At 35.1% G+C, this 21,641-nt stretch overlaps 2 protein-coding genes and 1 long non-coding RNA gene across 5 annotated transcripts; 1 reads left to right on the top strand and 2 right to left on the bottom strand.

Moving 5' to 3' along the window:
* Positions 1-828: 828 nt before the first annotated feature.
* LOC111505858 (proton-coupled zinc antiporter SLC30A2) lies at positions 829-19,676 on the bottom strand. Of its 3 annotated transcripts, none has more exons than XM_023160747.2 (6): positions 18,043-18,173; positions 16,008-16,133; positions 15,760-15,944; positions 15,314-15,445; positions 2,816-3,213; positions 829-1,080 (listed from the first exon to the last, which is right to left on the bottom strand). In XM_023160747.2, exons 1-6 carry the CDS (start codon positions 18,058-18,060, stop codon positions 929-931), a joined length of 1,011 nt encoding a protein of 336 aa, XP_023016515.2. In that variant the 5' UTR covers positions 18,061-18,173; the 3' UTR covers positions 829-928. The 3 variants fall into 3 exon arrangements, with proteins under 3 accessions (XP_023016515.2, XP_074032518.1, XP_023016514.2); XM_074176417.1 differs by lacking the exon at positions 18,043-18,173 and adding an exon at positions 16,823-16,967; XM_023160746.2 differs by lacking the exon at positions 18,043-18,173 and adding an exon at positions 19,196-19,676 and having other exon boundaries at positions 830-1,080.
* LOC111505857 (NF-kappa-B-repressing factor) lies at positions 3,461-13,033 on the top strand. The gene is made up of 5 exons (XM_023160745.2): positions 3,461-4,117; positions 4,770-4,947; positions 5,697-6,179; positions 6,698-6,954; positions 10,590-13,033. The coding sequence occupies exons 1-5, from the start codon at positions 3,764-3,766 to the stop codon at positions 10,716-10,718; spliced, it is 1,401 nt and encodes a 466-aa protein (XP_023016513.2). The 5' UTR covers positions 3,461-3,763; the 3' UTR covers positions 10,719-13,033.
* Positions 10,745-15,307, bottom strand: LOC141482720 (uncharacterized). Its single transcript, XR_012465681.1, has 2 exons — positions 11,248-15,307; positions 10,745-11,206 (listed from the first exon to the last, which is right to left on the bottom strand). It is a non-coding gene; the product is annotated as an uncharacterized lncRNA (long non-coding RNA).
* Positions 19,677-21,641: the final 1,965 nt, after the last annotated feature.

Below are 21,641 nucleotides of genomic sequence, written 5' to 3'. Positions count from 1 at the left end.
TTCAATTTCTTCCTTATGATTTCAATTGTAGGAATCTCATTACTTTTGTAACAGTCGTATATTGTTTTTTTAATGATTTTATTAGATGAACATCTAAAGGTTTTGGTAATCCCACATCAAATCGCGTCTTGCGTTCATAAGGTTTGTTTTTGACTATTTTACGTACAGTTGAGAAAGGAATTTCGGTCAAATCTGATGTTGCTTGTAATAGTTTTTTTCCCTCGTAACCAAACTTGATATGTAGATTCTTATATACATTGAAACATACTCTTTGTGTTTCAATATTCAAATGCATCCGAATCTTACTCACTAGTATCTCTTTTTCGCATTGTTCACCAGTGCTATTGGAATCACTACACAGGAAAAAGTCTGCGTTGTTATCACACTCGTTATTACTATTAGTACTTGTCCAAGGACGCCACATTTTAAACAAATAACAAAAATTTTAAGTAATTATAACTTCACCAATATAGAATTTCAACACTCAAATCGCGATCAGTTCCTGAACTGAACATGGACGACACAACGGCGGTACTCATCGCTACATTCTGTTGGTCACCGTAACATGACTTCAAATTTAATTTTATGACTCTTCAGCCAATCATAAAATTCGATTAGTAAAAATTATCCAATACGAACCGCCAATTCTTCAGTCCACGTGGACTAATTCGTTGCGGCATAATTCCTTTGTATTGGTTTTTTCGGCCTTTGACTTCGCCGAGACCTTTAAGATTACTATATCGGTTACTTCGACTATACTGGTACTTTATTTTTCAATTTCGATTAATTTTGAATATATAAATGAAACAAATTTTTTTCTAGAAAAATATATTTCAACAAAAAACAAAAAAAAACAAAACGACCGGGCAGTGACGCCACCCAAGGAACATCACTGTGCATTTAATATCTAATGAGATGCAGGAATGGATCATCGAATCTGTACGCTTTGACACTGTCGACAGGAGCTGATCAGCGCCTGATTGTACGCTTCTATTTGTATGGTACAGCTCATCACGTTGATTTGCCTTTGGACGGCCGAAGTGGCCTTTTCTAATAGAAGGTCTCTATCACAGTATTCATCTGAAAAACAAGAGATAAATAAATCATAATTTATTGAACTTCTAAGGAAAAACTATTGAATATGAAAAAAAAACCCTGTTGAGTGTATAAACTAGTTGCCAACAAAATTCATAGATTGCACGCGGTACTGTTTACTCAAGAGTGGGGCTGCGGGCACGAAAATAGTGACGGCCGAGCGATGGGAAGTGCGGGGCGATGAGGAGAAGTATCTCGCACGAAACGCCACTGCTCGTTTTGTGTCGATGTTGTAAGCGGCGTTCCCACGAGGCGTTAATCACGACAGTTAACCACGCTAGTCAACTTTCGTTCGTGACACTCACGAAAGTGTGAATTTATAAAACGTTCACACGGTTGGGGGGTTCGTGCCGTTCACGCCTCGCGTTTCGACTAGTCACCATCGAAACATCGATCATGAATGATCTAGTTGTTGAAAGTTGTGCTGTTCTAAGTTCGTTTTTTGCTACTATCTTAGCAAAAAAGATGGAGTGCTTACAGGACACAATTATAAGAAAACGAAAAAAAAGACGTTTTTGGGTTAGAGAATGGATACAGCGAAGAAATATGTTAGGAGCGTCAAACTTGGTTAGTATGGAACTAAAAAGCAATTTTTCAGAAGAACAGTTAGTAAAAACAACGCATTATTCGTACTAATTTAAATTTAAATTAATACTCGTATGTCGTTTTTAAACTATTTAAAATTATTTTTCATAAATAAACGATATATATTTTTATAAAAAAAAGGTAATTACCAGATTCGATTGTGTGGGTCGCTGTTGAACAAACGGACGAATGAAACTGTTCATCAGATCAAACCAAAATACTTTTGGCTTGTATATGTCATCTGTACCTTTTCCAGACCTTGCACTGTCTGATATTTTTTTTAACTCCTGACAGAAAGAGCTTCTTAAATTTTTGAATTTTGCTACAACTTCTTTTGGTCCAAATCCAGGAATATTTAATTCATGACTTATTCTCTTAACTGCGGCAGCTCGTAAATCTCTATCACGGTATTCCTCCAAACTTGGATCATATAACACCTTTTCCATCGAATATAACTCCAAAAAACGCGTAGTTTCACTGTCGTTAAACTTAATAATGCCACGTTGCTGTGACGACATCTTGGCTTCACGAACGGTATATCACGACTGAAAATCAAACAGGTTTGATCTATCCACGCTTGAGTCGTGCGCCGTTCCTCACGAAAGCAAGCTTAACGACTATGCGTTCACACAGAAGTGTATTTCACGAAAGCGTGGTTCACTGTCGTGATTAACGCCTCGTGGGAACGCCGCTGTATGCATGTCCGCCGTCGCCTCGCCATGTCTCGGCCGTCGCTATTTTCTTGCCCATAGCCTAAGAGTGACGTGTTTATATTTTTCAGATATGTAAAAACACATTTTTACTATAATCAAAATGAGAAATTATTCTAAAATTAAACAAAATTCCTATAAGACAAATGTCTTATTCCGAAACTTCGAAGTTCGCCATTGAGGATGATAGTTTAAGTGAAATTTTATACTACCTTCAAAAGTTTTGTACGTTTTATTGTCATGTGTTTTTGTAGCTCCACATCTCGATAAATATTAATTCTAATTTGTCTTGGTATGTACTGATCGATAGAGAAGTTTGTACTCTATACATTGATGCTGTTAATTTTTTTTAATTTCAATTTTTCGCTAATTGTCAGCTCAAAACCGTCGACTTCTGCTGCACTCAACACACGTTTTCTACTTACCTACAGCCAAATGCACGGCCGCAACGTTCTTTCCTGGCGATAACGACCAAATATGCAGGCTGTGGATATGCTTCACGGCCGCGATCTTCAGTAACTCCGCCCTTAACTTCCACGTGTTGATCGGACTGCCCTCTATAAGGAACCACAGAGAGTCCTTGGCGACTCTGATTGTCGTGCAGACAACGAGCGCGGAAAAGATGAGCGTGCATATTGGATCGGCTATCTGCGCATCCGGGCAAAACTTGACGATAAGTGCGGCGGCGAGAACACCGACACTCTGCAGCAAGTCGCCAAGTACGTGGATGGCGGCCGCGCGGACGTTTATATTATTGGAAGCAACGTGGGCGTGTGGGGCGTGGCCGTGGGCGTGGCAGACGCCGTGCAGGATTCCTCCCATTCTGAAAAAAGGGTAAAATTAGTTAGCGACTTGAAGTTGGCTGGTTTCTTCAAGAAGAAAGGCCGTTAACTTCTTCTTTTACTCATTTCGGAGCCCTAGGCTACAGCATACGTAAAAATTGTTACCTATGCTGTGCCTAGGCCACGAAGAAAAAAAATTCCTAGGCCCTAGTAACTAGATGAGGAATTATTTATAAAATAATGTAGATTACACTCGCTGTCAGATTTATTGCGAACTTTCAAATGAATATCTAATTGTAACAAGTTTATTCAAACGTTTAACAGTTACGTCGTACTAAAACTACGAAAGAAATTTCGAACATAAAGCTGCTGATATCTGACATCAAACGGGGCTCATCCACGGTACTTACATTGGCAACATTGTTAGTCGATCCAACATGAACGAAAAATGTCTACAATACCGATACCCGACAGATATGTCAAAGTCAAAAGTCAAAACAAAAACGTCAAGGTAGCAGGATAACTTCCTTTTCTCAACTCTGTATATTTTCTTCAATATTATTGAATCTCTGGCGATCGGTGTGCGAAAAAATGCAACGGAACCGGAATCGGAGCTTCCGAGGCAACAATTCGAATCGAGGAATGAACAATAAGGACAGCAGGAATCCGTGGAAATCAAACTTTAACGATGGTCTAGCGAACGGCCGCGGACGATCTAACGTAAGCCCCTGGATTTCCGATACGTTCAATTCCAACAACGCTCAGACCAGTTCCAACATTCCCTCCCTGATGTCGGTGTTCATCGATCAGAATATGTTGAACCGAGATGAATTTGGGGGCAACCGACACGCAAATAATATCGATGAAAGTTTCTCGAACCAGAATCGCCCCCGTTTGAACTTCATCCCTCCAGAAAGGAACGACGACGAAGGCTACTACTGGCAGGTAATTCTCTAAAGCTGGAGTTATAGATTAACGTAATGTTAGACCTACATCAATGCGAAGCAAAAGGTTATCCAAAACAAGAAAACTTTCAACTTGTGTTGATAATAATAAATAGATTGTTAAAATATAGTAGGTGTGAGATTAAAAAGCAGTGATAAAATTGGAATTAGTAACTGTCAGTTTTTGAAAAATGGAATTCCAAGCTCTGATTGGTTGTTCATAAGGAAAATACCGCAGGAGATGGAGTGGCATTTATAAATAAAAGCATGTTGATCTTACACTTTTTATAGAACGGATTGTATTCATGTTGCTCAATCTATAAATCAAGCTTAACAAATCGTGAGAAATTCGATCAAAAGTTTTCAGTGGAAATTTTTTTGCATGAGCGTATGTGTCATCTCATGTAAACCTATAATATCTATGTGAATTAGACTTTGTACGACATACAACTTGAAGAATGGTGCTTGAATCCAGCATAAAATATTTGAAGCATGACAAGGTTGATGGTAGCTAATTTACTATGCTTGAGAATATAAACCAATTTGTTATTTGCACTAAAGGCAATTATTATATGAAGCATGACAATCCTATTGATCCAGTAATTGTATACTTTCAACAAAAGAAATTAATATTATTATCATTATTATTACAGCACAGCAGCCAAAGTGATAACGAACCTTTTCATCAAAAGTATGACTTTGAAGACAACCACCGGGGTAACTTTAGAAGACAGTTGGACCGAAGCACTCCCTATGACAGATCTACAAGAGAGAGACAGCAGCGCCCTAGCAGATGGGAACATCCCGAGGAACATACACGTAAAAAACGAGGTAGGTTGTGTAGTTGAATTTTCAAAATTACCTGTGAAGATGAATTGGAGACATGTCATGTCAGTTGATGATACATCAAGTGGTTTTCTTAAACATCTACTTACTGTTTTTGATGAAGCTTTTTCGTTACTGAACATTAAAGATGAAAAAAACTGACGAAAGGCTCAAAAGTACCTAAATTATATCATGAAATGTTACTCAAATCTTGCTTTGCTTCCTTGAGATTGGTATTAAGAATGTTAAGAATAGTTATTATGACAACGGATCATCAAAAGATGAAAAAAAACGGATTTTTGTCGTGGAAAAATTTTAATGAGTTGAGAGAAAAAAAGCAATTCTTTTCACATCGATGGTGGACTGGACTATTTTCAATGTTCTGTAGCCAAAAAATTAGCAGAAAGAAAATCTCTGAAGTAAACTCAATCCATTATTTAAAGCATACAGCCATTACAAATTCTCTCAATTACTAACCCACCTCCGAAAATGAAATAAATGGAATAATTTTGAAAATGAAAAAATAAAAACTCTTCAGGATGGGATGATATTTCACACAAAACAAAGTTGTGTCTTATCGATGCCAAATCCCAGATGTGCATTTACAAAATATACCAATTGATAATGTATCCAGCTCTGAATTCCTTCGCATGTTCATTGATGTTTGAGTTTGTTTTGTCATTAAAAATTATTCTACATAATAATAATAATGGATTTTATTGACAATAAAGCATTTTTCATTCTGATTCACGCAGAACCTGATCTAGAACAGGAGTTGCTATCACCTCTGGAGGTGAGAGTGGAAAAATTGATGGACGCCGTGAAGTCCCAACCACACGGAATCGGAGAACTCGTGCTGCTGCAGAACAACAATGAGATACCGCCCGTCCTCCTCCACAACGCCGCGCATCAGGTAAAGAACTGTGTCCTTGCGATAGACAGGGACGAGAGTACGGGTTATTCCAAACTGCTCCTGAACGGGTTCTCCGTAGTGGAGGGGATGTACTCGTCGAAGAAAGACGCAAAAGAAGCCCTGTACGAAATGGGGCTAGAGGTTCTGAAAGACAAGTGCTTCTTCATCACGTCCAAGTGCCATTTCGAGGAAGTGTCCATGGAGGCTTTGGCGAAGCAGAAAGAAGAGGAACTGGCACCTGCTATGGGTCTGGAAGGCAGTAAGGCCCATCAAATGATGCTGAAGATGGGGTGGGGAGGAAAGGGATTGGGTACGCAGGAACAAGGTAGGTAGATGTACTCTTTCTTAACTATATCACCTGATAGCGGCTTAACAATCAAGGCTCAAGTAATTAGATGACTCACTTCAGAAGCATTCACTTATCGAATGTCTCTGTAAAAAATTCTCGACCCACCTTGGTTGAAACAATAAAAAAACCATTCTGGTGCCAAACTGAACTCTGAGGGACACCATATCCCCATTCTGTGATAGTTTTTCATATGTTTCAACAAACCGTTTTTTACCACTAATATAGGATTCGAACCAGTTAAGACACAGACTTCTAAAGCCATAGCGATCAAGTTTTTGCAAAAGTATTTCATGATTCACTTAATCAAAGGCCTTGATAAGATCACATAATTCAGCAAATGGATCTCCCCCATAGTTGAGTTGGTGTAACCATATTCAAAGAAATCAAAGTGAATGAATGAGTTACTTTATTTGTGTTTGCCTAATAAATTCCCATTTCAGAAACTTCTACGAGTAGATCACACTGTATAATTGAATCCCGCTGACGTTTTCTAGGTGAGCAGAAGACCGTGGCAGACAAAATAGTCGAGAACATCACCAGAGAGGGTCTCGGTTCGCAGAATGTCATGCAGGAAGTGCAAAAGATCCTCTACGACTATGCTCGATCTAATAAAACAACTACTCTAGGCTTTGACTCCGGATTTACTAAAGAAGAGCGAGCTCAAATCCATGCAATAGCAGCCAAGTACCACCTCAGGTCGAAAAGCGAAGGCGGGTTCAACACGAGGCGGATAACAGTCAGCAAAAAGAAGGTATTTTTGTTTATCCATTAGCAAGTAGAGCTGATTAGAGTTTTGCAACGAATCACAATGCCCCATCTCAAAAATGGAATTTTGCAGATATGTCGGTGGCTTTTATTATTTTGATAAATGATGCACCAACAAAATGTAACTTCTTGTTGAATAATGATTGTCTACACCAAGGATTTTGATGATATATGTTGATCAAAACTGTGTTCCAATCTGACACTTGGTAAATTATTGTTAAAGTAATAAAGCATAGATTTGTTTTTATAAAATGAACAACAATCAAATTATAGATCAAAATGATTTTGCTACTGGTAGCACTGAAAGTAATCCGAAAATTCTTGGGAATTATATACATGTTTCAAAAAACAACAAAAGGCTAAGATATTCACCTTGTGGTACACCCAAAATTTACGACCCCGCTAGCTGAATCACAGAGATATTCACTTTTAAATGGCAATACCTAGGCCTGGCAACTTCAGTGATTGTTTTATCACAGAAAAATTTCAGCAATATAATTTGAATGTTACTCGCGTATCACAATCGTAGATAAATGCTTTTTTTCACCTCTGTTATACCTACCTGAATCTGTAGTGGTGAAGCTTCCTCAGTAGTGTGTCATAATGATCAGAATTGAAATTCAGGTTCTACAAATTAAATTAGTATGTGTCTCATAGACATTATAACTATTGGACTGGACGTCTCAGTACTTTACTACCCGATTCCGTGCAGACTATATTTGAGAAAGAAAAAGATATTAGGAAAGATGAGATAAAATTGTGACTTAAATTATTGAATCTCTCACAGTCTTTTTCTTTATCTACCTCACATTTAGAAAGAAGGTCAGTCTAATAGTTGTGACAACTATGATGTTTCTTTGTGATGATTTTAGTGTCAAATTAAAATTATACTGTATACGGCTCCATAATCTAACAGGTTGGAATTCTCCATTCAACAAATTACCACAATTGGGTAAAATATGTGGTTTTATGGTTATAAAATAAGAGATTTCAACATCCAACTTGGCAAGTACTTGAATCAAAATTCCCAACATGAATTTAAGTCATATTCTCACAACTTCAGGTTACCAACCCCATTATAGATGCAAAACAAATGTTCTATAGTTACAATTTGTAACAAAAACACTTTTTCAGATATGTTCAATACCAACTGTTATAATACATACGGGCCAACTAAGGTGAGTCAGTGCAGAAACGTAAAATCGTTCTGTGTTAAAAGACTGCGCCCACTTGAGTCATATTTTGCCAATGTACTATTGACATCAGTTTCTGTGACCAATATATGATTTTAAAATACACAGAGTAAATAAAGACCTAAAATTACGTACAAGAGAAACATTAATAAAAACAGGTATATATATGGCACATTTTTTTAAAAACTACTGTCTTATTTCTAATTCATCACAGCAAAAAAATCAAGACTTTGATAACTTACGACTAGATCATTCACTTGCGTGAGGCAGCGATTGAGTGGAGACTCTGATCGGGTGTCTACATAGAAAACCCTATTGCAATTTCTTAGACTAGCACTAGGAATATGAAGATTGATCACACTGAGGAGTTTCGGTACATTTATTATCTGATTAAATATGTTGAAAATAAATAGTACATCATTCAAGCTTTGACAATCCGACAGGGTTGGCATGTCAAAATGTTCTAGTTGAGTCCTATAGGAGATCATAGAGGGAGACTCTTTTTTTTTGAAGTAGGTGTACCTAAGAAATTTCTTTTGTATTTTTTTTTATCATCTCTGAATGAAATCCTGTTTGCGGATTCCAAATTGTTGAAGCATATTCGAGCTTTGATCTGACAAAGGCATTGAATAGAACAATTCCTAGTTCCCATTTGAAATCCCTGGTGTTTCTCAACACACAACCAAGCTTTCTGTTTGCATCGCGTACAATATATTCTATGTGATTTCTGAAGTTGAAGTTACTATTAAATATGACTCCTAGATCTTTGATTTGAGCAAGTTTTTTCAGTTTGGTGCCATTTATTGAGTATTCCGTTGGAGTAATAACATTTTTTCGTGAAAAAGACATAACTTTGCATTTACCCTCATTCAGCATCAAGTTGTTCGTCTCACAAAAGATAGTGATAGAATCTAAGTCTTTCTGAAGGTTTTCACTGTCTCTTTCATTGTTGATGGTTTGGTATAGTTTGAGATCATCTGCATAGAGCAGGAATTTGGGATGTCTTATATAATCACCTATATTGTTAATGAACATTATAAATAAAAGTGGACCTAGAATTGATCCCTGAGGAACGCCAGAGGCTGGTCTGAATAGTGTCGACCTTTTTCTATTGAAAGCAACAAATTTATCTCAATCTGATAGATATTCACTAATGTTATCATTGATTGATTCATTGAGAATTTCCTTAATTTGGTGATGAGAACACCATGGTTCATTTTGTCGAATGGTTTTGTTAGGTCTTTGTAGATTACATCAACTTGTATTCCAGTATTTATCGAGAGTGCTAAGTTACTGTTGAACACATGAGATTTGTTAGTTGATTTTTTATTTACAAAACCGTGCTGTTCTCTGCAGATAGTGTCTTCAACATGGGCATATAGTCTGTTATATAAGACTCCCTCTAAGATTTTTGATAATGAAGGGAGTATTGTTAAGGGCCTATAGTTTGTTATGAGATTTATGGATAGGAATTATACGTCCCATTTTGAGTTGTTTTTGAAACACACTACTTTCAACAACGCTATTGGAGATTATATTCAGAGGTCTCATTAGGTTTTCCATATAACCTTTGTAAAAGTAAGATGGAATACCGTCAACTCCAGTTGATGTTTTGGGTTTCAGGGATCTAACTGCTTTACAGATATCTTGTTTGGAAATTGATGATATACATAATTCTCGCAGGTTGTTGTTCTCTAGAGAGAGATTGGTACCACCTGGAGAATCATTACTATAAACTGATTGAAAATATTCAGCAAAAGTATTAGTAATGTCTTGGTCATCAGAAATTACTTCATCTTTATATCTGAAATTATTAGATATTTTGTAATCATTTTTTTATTGTTTATGTAATTCCAAAATTCTTTGTTTTGTTTTTTACTGATTTTGTTTTCAATAGTTTGTATGTGAGAGAGCTTACATTGTTCCATTAATTTTTTCAATTTTACTCCAAGTTCACAAAATTTATTTCTGTATTCATCATGTTTTGGAGTTGCACGTATGGATTTTTTAAAGTATTTTTCCTTTTCCTTTATTGTCTGCCTAAGTTCAGCGTTATACCAGTGGGGGAATTTATTATTGTACTTCAAATGCTTATAGACACAGGTGTGTCTTTAGAGGCACGCCTGAAGAAGCCATTGTGTGGCATTGCGTTTTTGTAAAACTGTCCAGAGAAAATCTCACAATAAAGTGTTTTTTAAATACGATATGGATTTTCATCAAGTATCAGCCGATTTTATCAAATATTTTATGATGGGTCACCGATGATGGTGCAAACCAGAATAGTGGTCCCAATTGAGACCCTTGCGGTACCTCACTCTGCCTTATTTTTTTTTGTCTTTGCTTATTGTCACACTGCATTCTTTCAAATGAATGTTCTCTGAAATCCGGGAAATACTGTCATTTTTAATAAACGAAAAATCTATTCCAGAACAAGTGGATGCTGGTAAAGGACCTGCTGATGGTTGGAGGGGAAAACGAGTCATACTCCCTGACGATCCCTGAAGAATACCAAGACATGTGGAAGGAGTTATGCAAAGCTGACGGCGTCGAGACGTAGATATAAGAGTATTTTAATAGGATCGGATTGATCCGGAACAATTGATTCAGTGTTTCAGTTTTGCGGTAGCACCCATTCCCCCCCACCCAAAGGGATTTGGAAAAAAGTGTGGAATGTGTGTCTATGCAAATGAACTTTGTTGAATCATAGACAGAATTTCAGTTTAACAATGGTTCTATCCTCATAATCATTGTAAAAGTGAACGTTCAGGATGGAAAAAAACTTTTCTGTAAGTTCCTGCGAGTAAATATTAGTTTTACGATCATTTTGTATATATTTATTATTGAAAATCACAGTGGACCGGTAGAAGGCACGAGTTGATACTATTTTAGGGCGGAAGTCGCACATCAAATCAGTTTTGTTCATTATACATGTGTATATATTACTAGAGGTAACTAGTTAGCCCTTTCGAAGCAGGAGCTGTAACATGAGCTGATTGGATAAATACTCTGAAAAACAATCCAGCATATTCTCATATATGTGAAAACCTTCTCATTTCCCAAAAAACTTGAAGAGCTTGTGATTGAACATTTATCAAAGAAAGAATAAAAAGTAATTTCACACTGTACGTAATGAAGATCCAAGAAACCATAAAATATTTGAAGATGGTTGAGTTAGAAAAGATCGCGGTATTTTTTGATTATTAACACACCTTTGAGGAAAACCGAAAAATTCTGATATATCGAAAATGTTATTTGTATTCCTTTCCAACTATATTTGAAAAAATATGACGAAATGAATTCATCTTCTCCACAAAACAGTGTTCAGAGGTTTTCGGTGCAACGTTATGTGTCTATGAATTCAATTTTGATAATTTTACTTACTTTTAATACCTGTCCTAATTACCAATTTCCTCATTGAAAACTAAATCCAATAAAGGGGAACATTTCAAATCTATTTGACCTTTGATCAATTATCCCGAATTTTTACATCTACAAAAGGTTGAGTTTTGAAACTTTCTCTTCCAATTGCAATATTCGGAAATATCTGTTGAGGGAATTGATCATGAAACTGGAAAAACAAAATCTGGAATTGTCCGATATTTAGGCGAATTTTACCTGTACAAATTTAGAATTTATCAAGTGTACTTTCATAAGGACCATTGAAAAAAATACAGTGGATGGTTTCTCCAAAACTAAACGTTGCACAAATAATTTCTCAATGTTGTCCTGTAGAGAAAAAAGTTAACAATGAAGTCGGAAAAAGCAGCAGTTAGTGAAATTTTTCTGTTTTCTCAACAGAATGTTGAAAATCATTAAATTGCTTACTTTATTTTTAAATCTGTTTATGGGAGATACTGTCGATAATATATTGATGTTATTTCTACATTCAACAATTACCACTTTCAAGATGATATGAAGAACTAGACCCCAAAAGCTGTAATTTAATAATTCAATATCAGAAATTGCTTTTTCAGATCATGAATGCTCTAACTCTTTTAAATTTAATTTGATTATTATGAAAATGTTTAAACTTTGCTTTCTTTGGATATAGATAGGTAAGGCTATTTGAGAACCAGCTATTCAAATTATTCAACAGTTGGATTACTTGAACTTACCAGGTGAGCATTTATTTTTTTCAGATACTATATCACCGACATTAAAGTTATAAGGGCCTCATTAAATTTGATTATGTAGCAGATAAAGAGAACTGTCCCAAGGATTGAGCTTTGGGGAATTCGTAAATTTATTGGCACTCTCTTGGGAATAATAATTATCATTTTGAACTTTAATAGTAGTACTATATTGTACACATGTATACAAATGATTAAACTTGTTTATGCCGACTTTCTTCAAGATGCCCTGTGGACGAGAAACATGTTGTTCTTGCAAAATCCAGATGATTTCTGTTGTTGCTGATGATCAGTGAATTAAATTTCGTATGGGAATTTTTGTAATTCTTACATAAATACACTTTCATGTGTTTAGAGTATTGTACGATTATCTCAACTGCTTATACATGTTTGAATTATCAAACGGACAAATGCAATGCAACACGGAGATAAGGAAAAAAACCTTCGTCAACACAGTGAAAAACCTTTTTTTTTTTCCCACATCGATTTGTTTCATGTGTTTCCCGACTTTCTCTCCTCATCTAATGAGTTGACATCCTTATCCAAAGTTGATCTTTGCCGAATTGTAAATACTTACCTACTTGCTGCCAGGCTAGTTTTAGGAGAAGCTCGTGCGTATTGATATCATTGAGAGTTTTTTTGTATCATTTTATTGTCGATAGGTTTGAACTAGTTTGTATGTTGTATGCTTGGTAACTGTGTGTAACATGATAGAAAATCATCAATAAATTAGAAAATCATTTGAATTTGTTTTAATATCTGCATATCTCACAAGTAGAATATGCTATATCATGAGAAAATTATTTTATTTACAAAGTCTGTAAACCAAAAAAAAATACAATGATGATAATGCATTCAACATTTAAAGGGATTTATTTCTATTTCATCATTTGGCAACATCGGTTATAGCTAATAAAAGACAATGAATCTGTTACCTGTATGAGACTAACAAAAATGACATATTTCAGAGGCATGCTGTTCTGTTTACTTATGTTCCGAGTTCCGAGACATTCTGTGACATATGACATTTTGAGCACCTAACATATCTTCCTCTATATAAATAAATAACAAAACAACTGTTGTTTATGTGGCTTGTGGAGGTGGTATTGAACTATAATTTATATTTTGCCTTCATTGTTGATTAATAAAGATAATTTTCGTTTTTTAAAGTAGAATATCTAGGTACGTATAAACTATTTCAACTTGATATAGGCGCTGTTGCCAATATGTGAATTAGAAACAAATCCCTTTAAAAATTAAAACCCAACATTTGAAACATCAATTTGAATACTTTTCGAAGTGAATTTGAAAAACTCATGAATTAAACTCAACTTTATTTTGTTCAAACTTGCATTTGCTGTAATAACCCAAATTGAGGAACATTCCCCATTCCGTATTCTGTCCATGTAGCCTATCGTTCCAATAATATATGGAGGGGAGACTTGTCTAGAAGGAATTCTGTGGCTGCTGATGATATGGTGCTGATGGCACCCGAAATAGCTATACACAAGTCTAGTTTCTGTATACCAGAGGCTTCACCTGAGCAGTTTGCTGTACATCTTTTGGACGCCAGGCAATTGTGACAAACATCACATATATCCGATGGATTTGTTCCTGAGCTTCAAGATTTTCCATAAGTCCTTCAACGTGTTCATCAGGAAAGTCTGTCTTTGTGTAAACTATTTTCCAAGTGAGCATTCTAGGTGAGTTTGTTATCAAGAATAATACCTAGACATGTGTGCTGCAAATGAAATAACCCAACCATTGAAGGAAAAGGAAGTTAAACCATCCAGATTCCTCTTCCTGGTGAAGGGAAGTCTCACAGTTTTGCTGGGGTTCACAGATATCTGCTACCTATCGTACCAACTACATACATCCTCCAGCATCCTTTGCAGGATATTACAAGCTACCCTTGCTGAAGGGTCTTTGCCATAAGCTTGCATCTTATCTTTTGTCAAGGACATCAAGCGGAGTGTCCATCAGGAGTGACCACAAAAGAGGAGATAGTACCTCATTCTGAGACAGCCTTAGGTGACCTTGAACCTAATGGCTTTATTTTACAGAATCAAAGTTGCTGTTTTGTTTCACAAGCACAGTATATATTCAGCCAGTTATGGTCTTTTTCAACCAAGTCCGTTCCATGCATCAGGAGTGACCACAGTCTTGAAAAGAATAAGTTGCTGTTCTATTTATGACCATGGTATATTGCAGCTTTCACTGTGAGGCAACTATTTGCAGTAAAAGCCAGGGGACGAATCTCATCGAAGCTGGATTTTACAACTGACCACCTTGGTGAGCCTCGTTTATCTTTGATATTCGAGAATTGAGTTCTCTGTCAATCCTATAGATGGCGTCTTGGTAAAAAGTGATGTCATCACCTTTCTTCATATACTAATTGTTGTTCAAGGGGATTGCGTATAAAGCGATCCTCTTGATGTATCCTTTCAGAATCCATGAATGCATGTAAAAAAAGTACCGATCTGAATGGCAAATATATTGAAAAACAATAAAACTGTTGGTGACCTTCAAAAATTGGATGCAGCTGGTTTCAATATATTTTCAGACTGACATCATTTTTTCTGGAGCCTAAATTAGTGTATTCACATTATACGTTACAAAAGAAAATACCTTTGACTCAAACATCGAATTTTCTATGAAGATTCTTCTTTGAAGGTATCCCAGGAACTCAATGGATATGTATACGAGGAAGGTCTGGATTTTTAAGTCATAATAAAACGTGAAATAGAAGTTATTTCAGAGAATTTGTTGAAATGCTGTGAGGGAAGTTCATTAAATTTGTTTTTTCGTTGTAGATCCTCCATGAAAAGCAAGATATTATCCACCCGAGTTTTCAGACTCGGTTTTTTAAAAGTTGAGTTTACGAAAGCTGTGAATCTAAACTATGACAAATATAACCAGATTCTCTACAGGTTCATATTTTTGATGAGAGTGTCAGTTTCAGTCACTCCTCATAAGTTATTCTAATCACCATGCACATAATATCTGAAACATTAGTACTCACATGATATTAACTGTTAATCCAAGTGAGGCAATGATGATCATTGTATTGGCATCTATTTCATAATCTTGATAGTAGATCCTATTGATGGCTAGCGTAGAGAATATAGCAGCTAACAACCAGATTGATAAGACACTGAAAGTAAAAAGTTTCATCTTTGGTAGTCCAACTCTCTAAAAGAGGTTTCAAACCATATTTATTTCCAACAAAGTCAATATTGAGATTAATACTAACTATTTAATTTGAAATCAAACTACATAGCTTCTAACAATTCTTATATTAAAATTATTTCATATATGAAAATATCGTACTCAAAATAATGCCCCAGATTAAATTTGTCAGGTGAGGCTTGTAAATAACAATTGTCATGTAGTATGACGTAAATATTATTCACACTCACTTTGAATGAATAAAATATCATTATAATAAATTATATCTTTTCAACTTACCTTAGAAGAGCACCTACAACTTCGGCCCTATAATAGCCGAACGTCATATTTCTCGACGGTGGTTTCCTCGCCACCCAAATCGCTAGTAAAGAAATCAAAAACCCTATAAAATCCGAAAACAAATGCGCAGCGTCTGTCATTATGGCCAGACTTCCAGCCAGGTAGCCTCCAACCACTTCTGCTACCTGCAAAAAAAAACACGAAAATCGAGTGTCCTTTCATCATTCGATCTGGAATAAACTCCTCACCATAAACAAAAAACAAAACGCAGCAGCCATGCAAAGTTTCTTCCACGCGCTTGTATCTTCAGTAGCGGACAAAGAATCGTGGCAATGGAATTCCGTCGTCTCGACTACCGATTCTCTATAAATATCCTGAAAATATTTCCACAATCAATTATTCCAATTATATTGAGAGGTATACTCCGTAATGAATAGCGAACAAATGCTTTGTGACATCTCTGAAGTGTTCGATCATAAAATTCTTTTGCATAAATTCCAGAATTACGAGTTGAGAGAGATGATTCCAAAATTGCACCATTTGTACTTCTCAATACACAGTCAAATTGTTGAAACTTCGACTATCTCAAGTAAAGATTCAAATGATTGTGGCGAGCCTCAGGGTCCAATCTCTGGACCTATATTCCTGTCGATTTACCCTATTTGCTGATGACACCATCAATGATATTGAGGAAGTTGAAAAACAGTGTGACTCTAATCAATTGACTAAAGATCAATAGTAAATCTATAGAGCAAGAGTCAATTCAAGTCTTGGGCCCCACAATCCATCAAAAGCATATGCGGTTGTTTGTGTTATTTGTAAATGTATTGTGTTTAGTCACTCTTGATAATATTTAACATTTTGGCACTTTTAAACATTATCTATGACACTATGACTGATAGACAGTAAGAGATTTTCTTACTGTTTGATAGACGTTGTTGACGAAAAATGAAAAAAATGCCATGAACCATTTTCTGATGTAAGATTATTACAAACTTTGCACTTGAAAATTGACATAACCACAAAAAAAATTGGCTGATATTCCTTTCAAAGTTATATTTACCTGCATTACTGAATACACACACAGAATTATTTTTCGTTAAAAAAAATCACAACTAACTGATAGAAACTCATGAAGAGGATATTATGGATTCTTATCCACTATTAGAACACGTAATTTTTGTGTACTCACTAAATATATTAAACACAGCCCAGAATCCGAGAAATACTTCAAAATAATAATAATTGGTAAAGCAAACACACTCCAAAGCAGTGCAGTTACAAGTTTGTTGTTAATGTTTCGAAATTTTTTACATGATTTGAATAAAAAGAAATGAAAAATGAAGCAGGTTCTAATCCTGTTATGAAGCAAGTATTTGTTTATTTTACATTGGTAGATAACAAAAAAGTAGTACCAAATCAAATTACCCAATGTTCACTTGTTTGCATGAAGTTCAGTTTTGATTCCTCCGGATTTTCTAACAGCAAAATGCCCTCATTTACAGGAAAACCATTTTCCAAATACAAACAAAGTTTTGTCCAAATCATAGTATTTTTTCCAAAAAATATTTAACGTGATTATTTAAATTGAGATAACTTTTTTAATTATGAATAAATTGAAATAAAACAAACACTAAATGTTGAGTTAAGCTCGCCACAATACATTAGTCAAAACCGCACTCAAATCAGTTGAGCTGTTTTCGAGATTAATATGCACCAACTCACAGAAAAAAATTTCAAAAATCATTTTAATGTGTGATAAGACGTTAAAAAAGACCCCCAAGAATCATTTTTCTTAAATATTTCTATGTACACACAGTGATCAGTGACACTTTTTTAAATGTATTGACCGATAACTTCATTATTTGAAAAAAGTATTTCTTGAAGTGAATTTCTTAAAAAAAAACTGAGACTTGCTTAGACCTTCGCCCTCCAGTCACCGCACATACCATTGATGATGTCTGCCGCAGTAGCAGAAGAAACGTTTGGTACTACATTAGATTCAAATCTCAATTTGGCAGATTTGCAAACATATTTGAGTGTTTGTGGATTTTTAAATATTTTTTCTATGACCAGTGTTTTTTTTCATCCGTCTTTACTAGAGTATATTTTATATGTTCAAAATGATTTTCTTGTAATTGTTCACAATTATAATGTGTCCATTATGTATTATTTTGAAAATGTTCATCTCCCGAACAAGTGACGCCTGAAGAAAAATATCATAATGAAGCGGATCATTTTGGTTCAATTATGCCGGTTGTATGCAAGAAAATTTTAACATACCATATTTCTGGACGACATGGTGACAGAAACAACGTTAAACAATAAGTGGAATTCAGGTTAAACTTCTCGAGCAATAAAAAAATATTATCTAAATCAAAGAATTGAAAACATCTCCAGATTTAATCAAGTTGTTTTTTGTAACTCATCAGCGCCGATATTATCTATTAATGATTAGGTATCATTGTTATATCTTTATTATGAAATTTGGAATCTTTATGTGATTCATTTCCTTGGATGAATGTAAACTTGTGGATGATGTGTGGGTTCTCAAAGAATGATACCAGACGAATATTTTACAAATTATTTTGGATTGTGTTCCAAGCAATTAGTTCTCAGCATAATATCAGAGGTAGAAACGAATGGTGTGTCAGTGATTTTACAAAAAATGGTACTCAAGTTGGAAGCTTACTTAAAAAAAAAAAAACCGGTGTACCACAAGAGACGATGCTTGGACCACTCGTTCTTTGAAAAACAGATCAATTATTTATTCAGAGGCATTCAGAGACAGTAGATTATTATGTGAGAAACACTTAAAAAAAAGCTGTTTCGAGTTTGACCTATAAAATTGACAAAGATAAAACGTTATTGAAAAAAATTCAAGTATTCATTTACACATTCAAAGTACAAATAATATAGTTTACCAAGTGTATATGCTATCAGAGCGGAAGTTTTTATTGATGCTAATTAGGCGGCTTATTATATTTTTGCGGAGTAAATATATTTATGACGGTTACAATAAATACAAACACTTCCTTATCTTCACTGATTGTTGTTGATGTTTTAGCTTAAAGAATATAAAAACATGTGTATTATCAGAAGTGGATTGAAAAAAAAAACTTTCGTCATATCGGAGTTTTGCCACAAACTAATCTCTCCAAAAATATTGCCTTTTCAATTTCGATACTTACTCAAACAGGAGTACAGGAAGAAAATTGTGAAAGGACTAGTGTTTTATATAATTACACAAGTCAGATGGTACGCAGGGAACATCAATTGTCCTGCAGTTGGAATTGAACAAAAATATATAAAAAACATATGGATCAGTCACAACTAACAAGAAACCCTTATTTTTTTTCTAAAATAGTGTTTTCCAATATAGTTTTGAGCTACATATCAAGGTGTGAAAACATGTTTTGAAAAAAGGATCACTTACATTTATCAACAGGGGAGAGTCTTCCAAATTGTCGCTGTGGTCATCAACTATAGTAGACGACATCGATCCCCTATTTCCATTATGAAACATCAACCCGTTTAGTGCTTCACCCCTGTAGGAATTTTCTTTAGGAGTATCCGGAGAAACAATAAGACACTTGATGCAATTTCTCTGTGCAGTATTATCGTCATCCAAGAGGAAATTTTCATCGTCTTCTAAATGCTCGCATGCAGTCATAGTATCTAACGGGATTGTTCTTGAACAAATAATTTATTTTGCTAGTGTTTTCCTAAACTATAACCTCCTAAGTGGCATTAAACTTTATCTTTTGACACACCGCGTTACCATTTCCGCATCTAACGATAGTAACCAGCTCATATCCGATAATTATTTGATTGCTCTGAAAACACTGTTTTGGTTTTCAATGTTTTCGTTTTAGTGACATTTTTGACGAGTCGTTCACCTGACATGGAACCAAAGAAATAGCTTGTGAGAAGATATAAGGAGAGCATGGAACACTGGACGCGGCTAACAGATATAAGTTATAAAAGCGCTGAACCATTTTTACCGTCATTCACAAAATAAGTCAGAGTATATATTCACTGAGTGATACTTCCAGTTTTGGAATGAATATCTGCTAAAACATTTGTTGACTTTTCAGGAACAAAATATCAGAAAATAAAATTTCTATATAAAAGTTGAGTGCCTCAGTTGAAGAAAGGGCCATGCAACAAAATCAAATTTTTAGGAAATGAAGGTTTCATTTAAACAAGTCAAACATACACTGGAATAAATTATCGTTCATATGAAAATGTAATTGGGAACATGACACTTCCAAGCAGTTCGTATCATGGTCCACAGATATCAGCACGATCCAGATCCATTAAAACAAAAAATAAACAACTTGTTTGGCATAGCTCCTTTTCTTACTCAGGTACTCAGTTAATTGGAATCAGCAAGGTAGCGCTTACGTTAACATGAAACTAAGAGAAAACTAAGAAATAGGTTATTCACTTACACACAAATGAAAATTATTTGTGTATATACGGGTAAAACAATCTTATTTGAAACGGCAACTACAAAACACATGCATTTGCCAATAATTTCTTGAGTTTAATCTTCAATTTCTTTGCCACTTCTATGAAAATTTACATCGCCATAAATTTAACGATTGATATTCTAGACTAGTTTCTTATGGACACATTTTTCTCCCTGAATTCGATGTTCAAATTATAAAATGTAGATGTCGCCCACTCCTTCGTCCTCCCGAAGGTTAATGTATTTTTCTCAGCATATGATAGTGATCGAATATGGATACCTATTATTCACCCTTTACATCAGTACGCTTGTACTATTTTCACGTTAAGAAAGACTTCTTCACACGGAATGGACTTAACCATTTTACGAGTTTTTTTTCCCTGTTCAAATCTTTGTCGCGAAGCCTTCAAATTGAGGCAACAGATGGTGCTAACATTCTATATTGGCCTTCGTTCCAGTAGAATTTTACCAGGGAACTAATTTTTACTTCCTATCAGAATAGTCCAAATTTTAATAAGTGATAACTGTTTATGTTAGCTGATGATACCATCACAAACCACTTACTCTAGCAAATTTTTGTACATTCAGAAATGTGTAAGTAGTAGAGTTGCTAGATAAAAATTCTAATTTATAATGGGATTGTGAAATCAAGTTTGTAATCACAAGTTAATAACTTGTTCAAGATACATCCCATTTTTTACTTGGAAATAAACACAAAACTGTATCTTCACTAAAAAAACATTGAAATATTTTCCATGGTGGGAAACTACTATTATCCTGGATAATATCCCGGCGAATATTGGATTATGATGAACATCTTCAAAGATTTTCTCCTAGACGAATCTTGCACAAATATCTGCTGGAGGTAACCCATTAACTGTCAGAGTATTAGCCAGGACATTTGTTTCGCTTTCTCATCTTGTAGAAAAATATAGAGACGGATTTTTGAATTTTATTCGCAATATTCATTTTCCTAGTGTATTTTTCATTATGAATAGTCATCACACTGTTTTGATTTCTGTGAGAGAATATGTTAATGCATGAGGCGTGTTAAAAAAATAAGGTGAATTTTCAACCTTAAAAACGTCGAAGGAAATTTCAGCAAAACCGTCTTCTTAGCCTATCTAGAAGAGAAATCAAAAATATGGAATTTGTCAACTTTGTGGAACAACAGACCTCGTACAACTACAAACATGAAACGTCTCAGAGTATTTTCAATGATAAAATAACAAAAATGACGGACCATTGTTTATGGTATGATAGAAAATAGGCTTTCATAACCTTGTTTGCACTGATTTTCACGAGTGATGTGAAATCTGGACTTTATTCCTCGCGGATAACCTATGACCTTGCAAATTTCAAACCACGAGTTCAAAATACACAGCCTGCCATATTGCATAAGCTAAAT

Source organism: Leptinotarsa decemlineata, unplaced genomic scaffold (assembly GCF_025532065.1).
Source record: "Leptinotarsa decemlineata unplaced genomic scaffold, Ldec_3_MD MMD2_tig00001719_RagTag_RagTag, whole genome shotgun sequence".
Lineage (NCBI taxonomy): Eukaryota > Metazoa > Arthropoda > Insecta > Coleoptera > Chrysomelidae > Leptinotarsa > Leptinotarsa decemlineata.
Note: the sequence above shows the minus strand (reverse complement) of the source record. Positions and strands in the feature narration are given on the sequence as shown.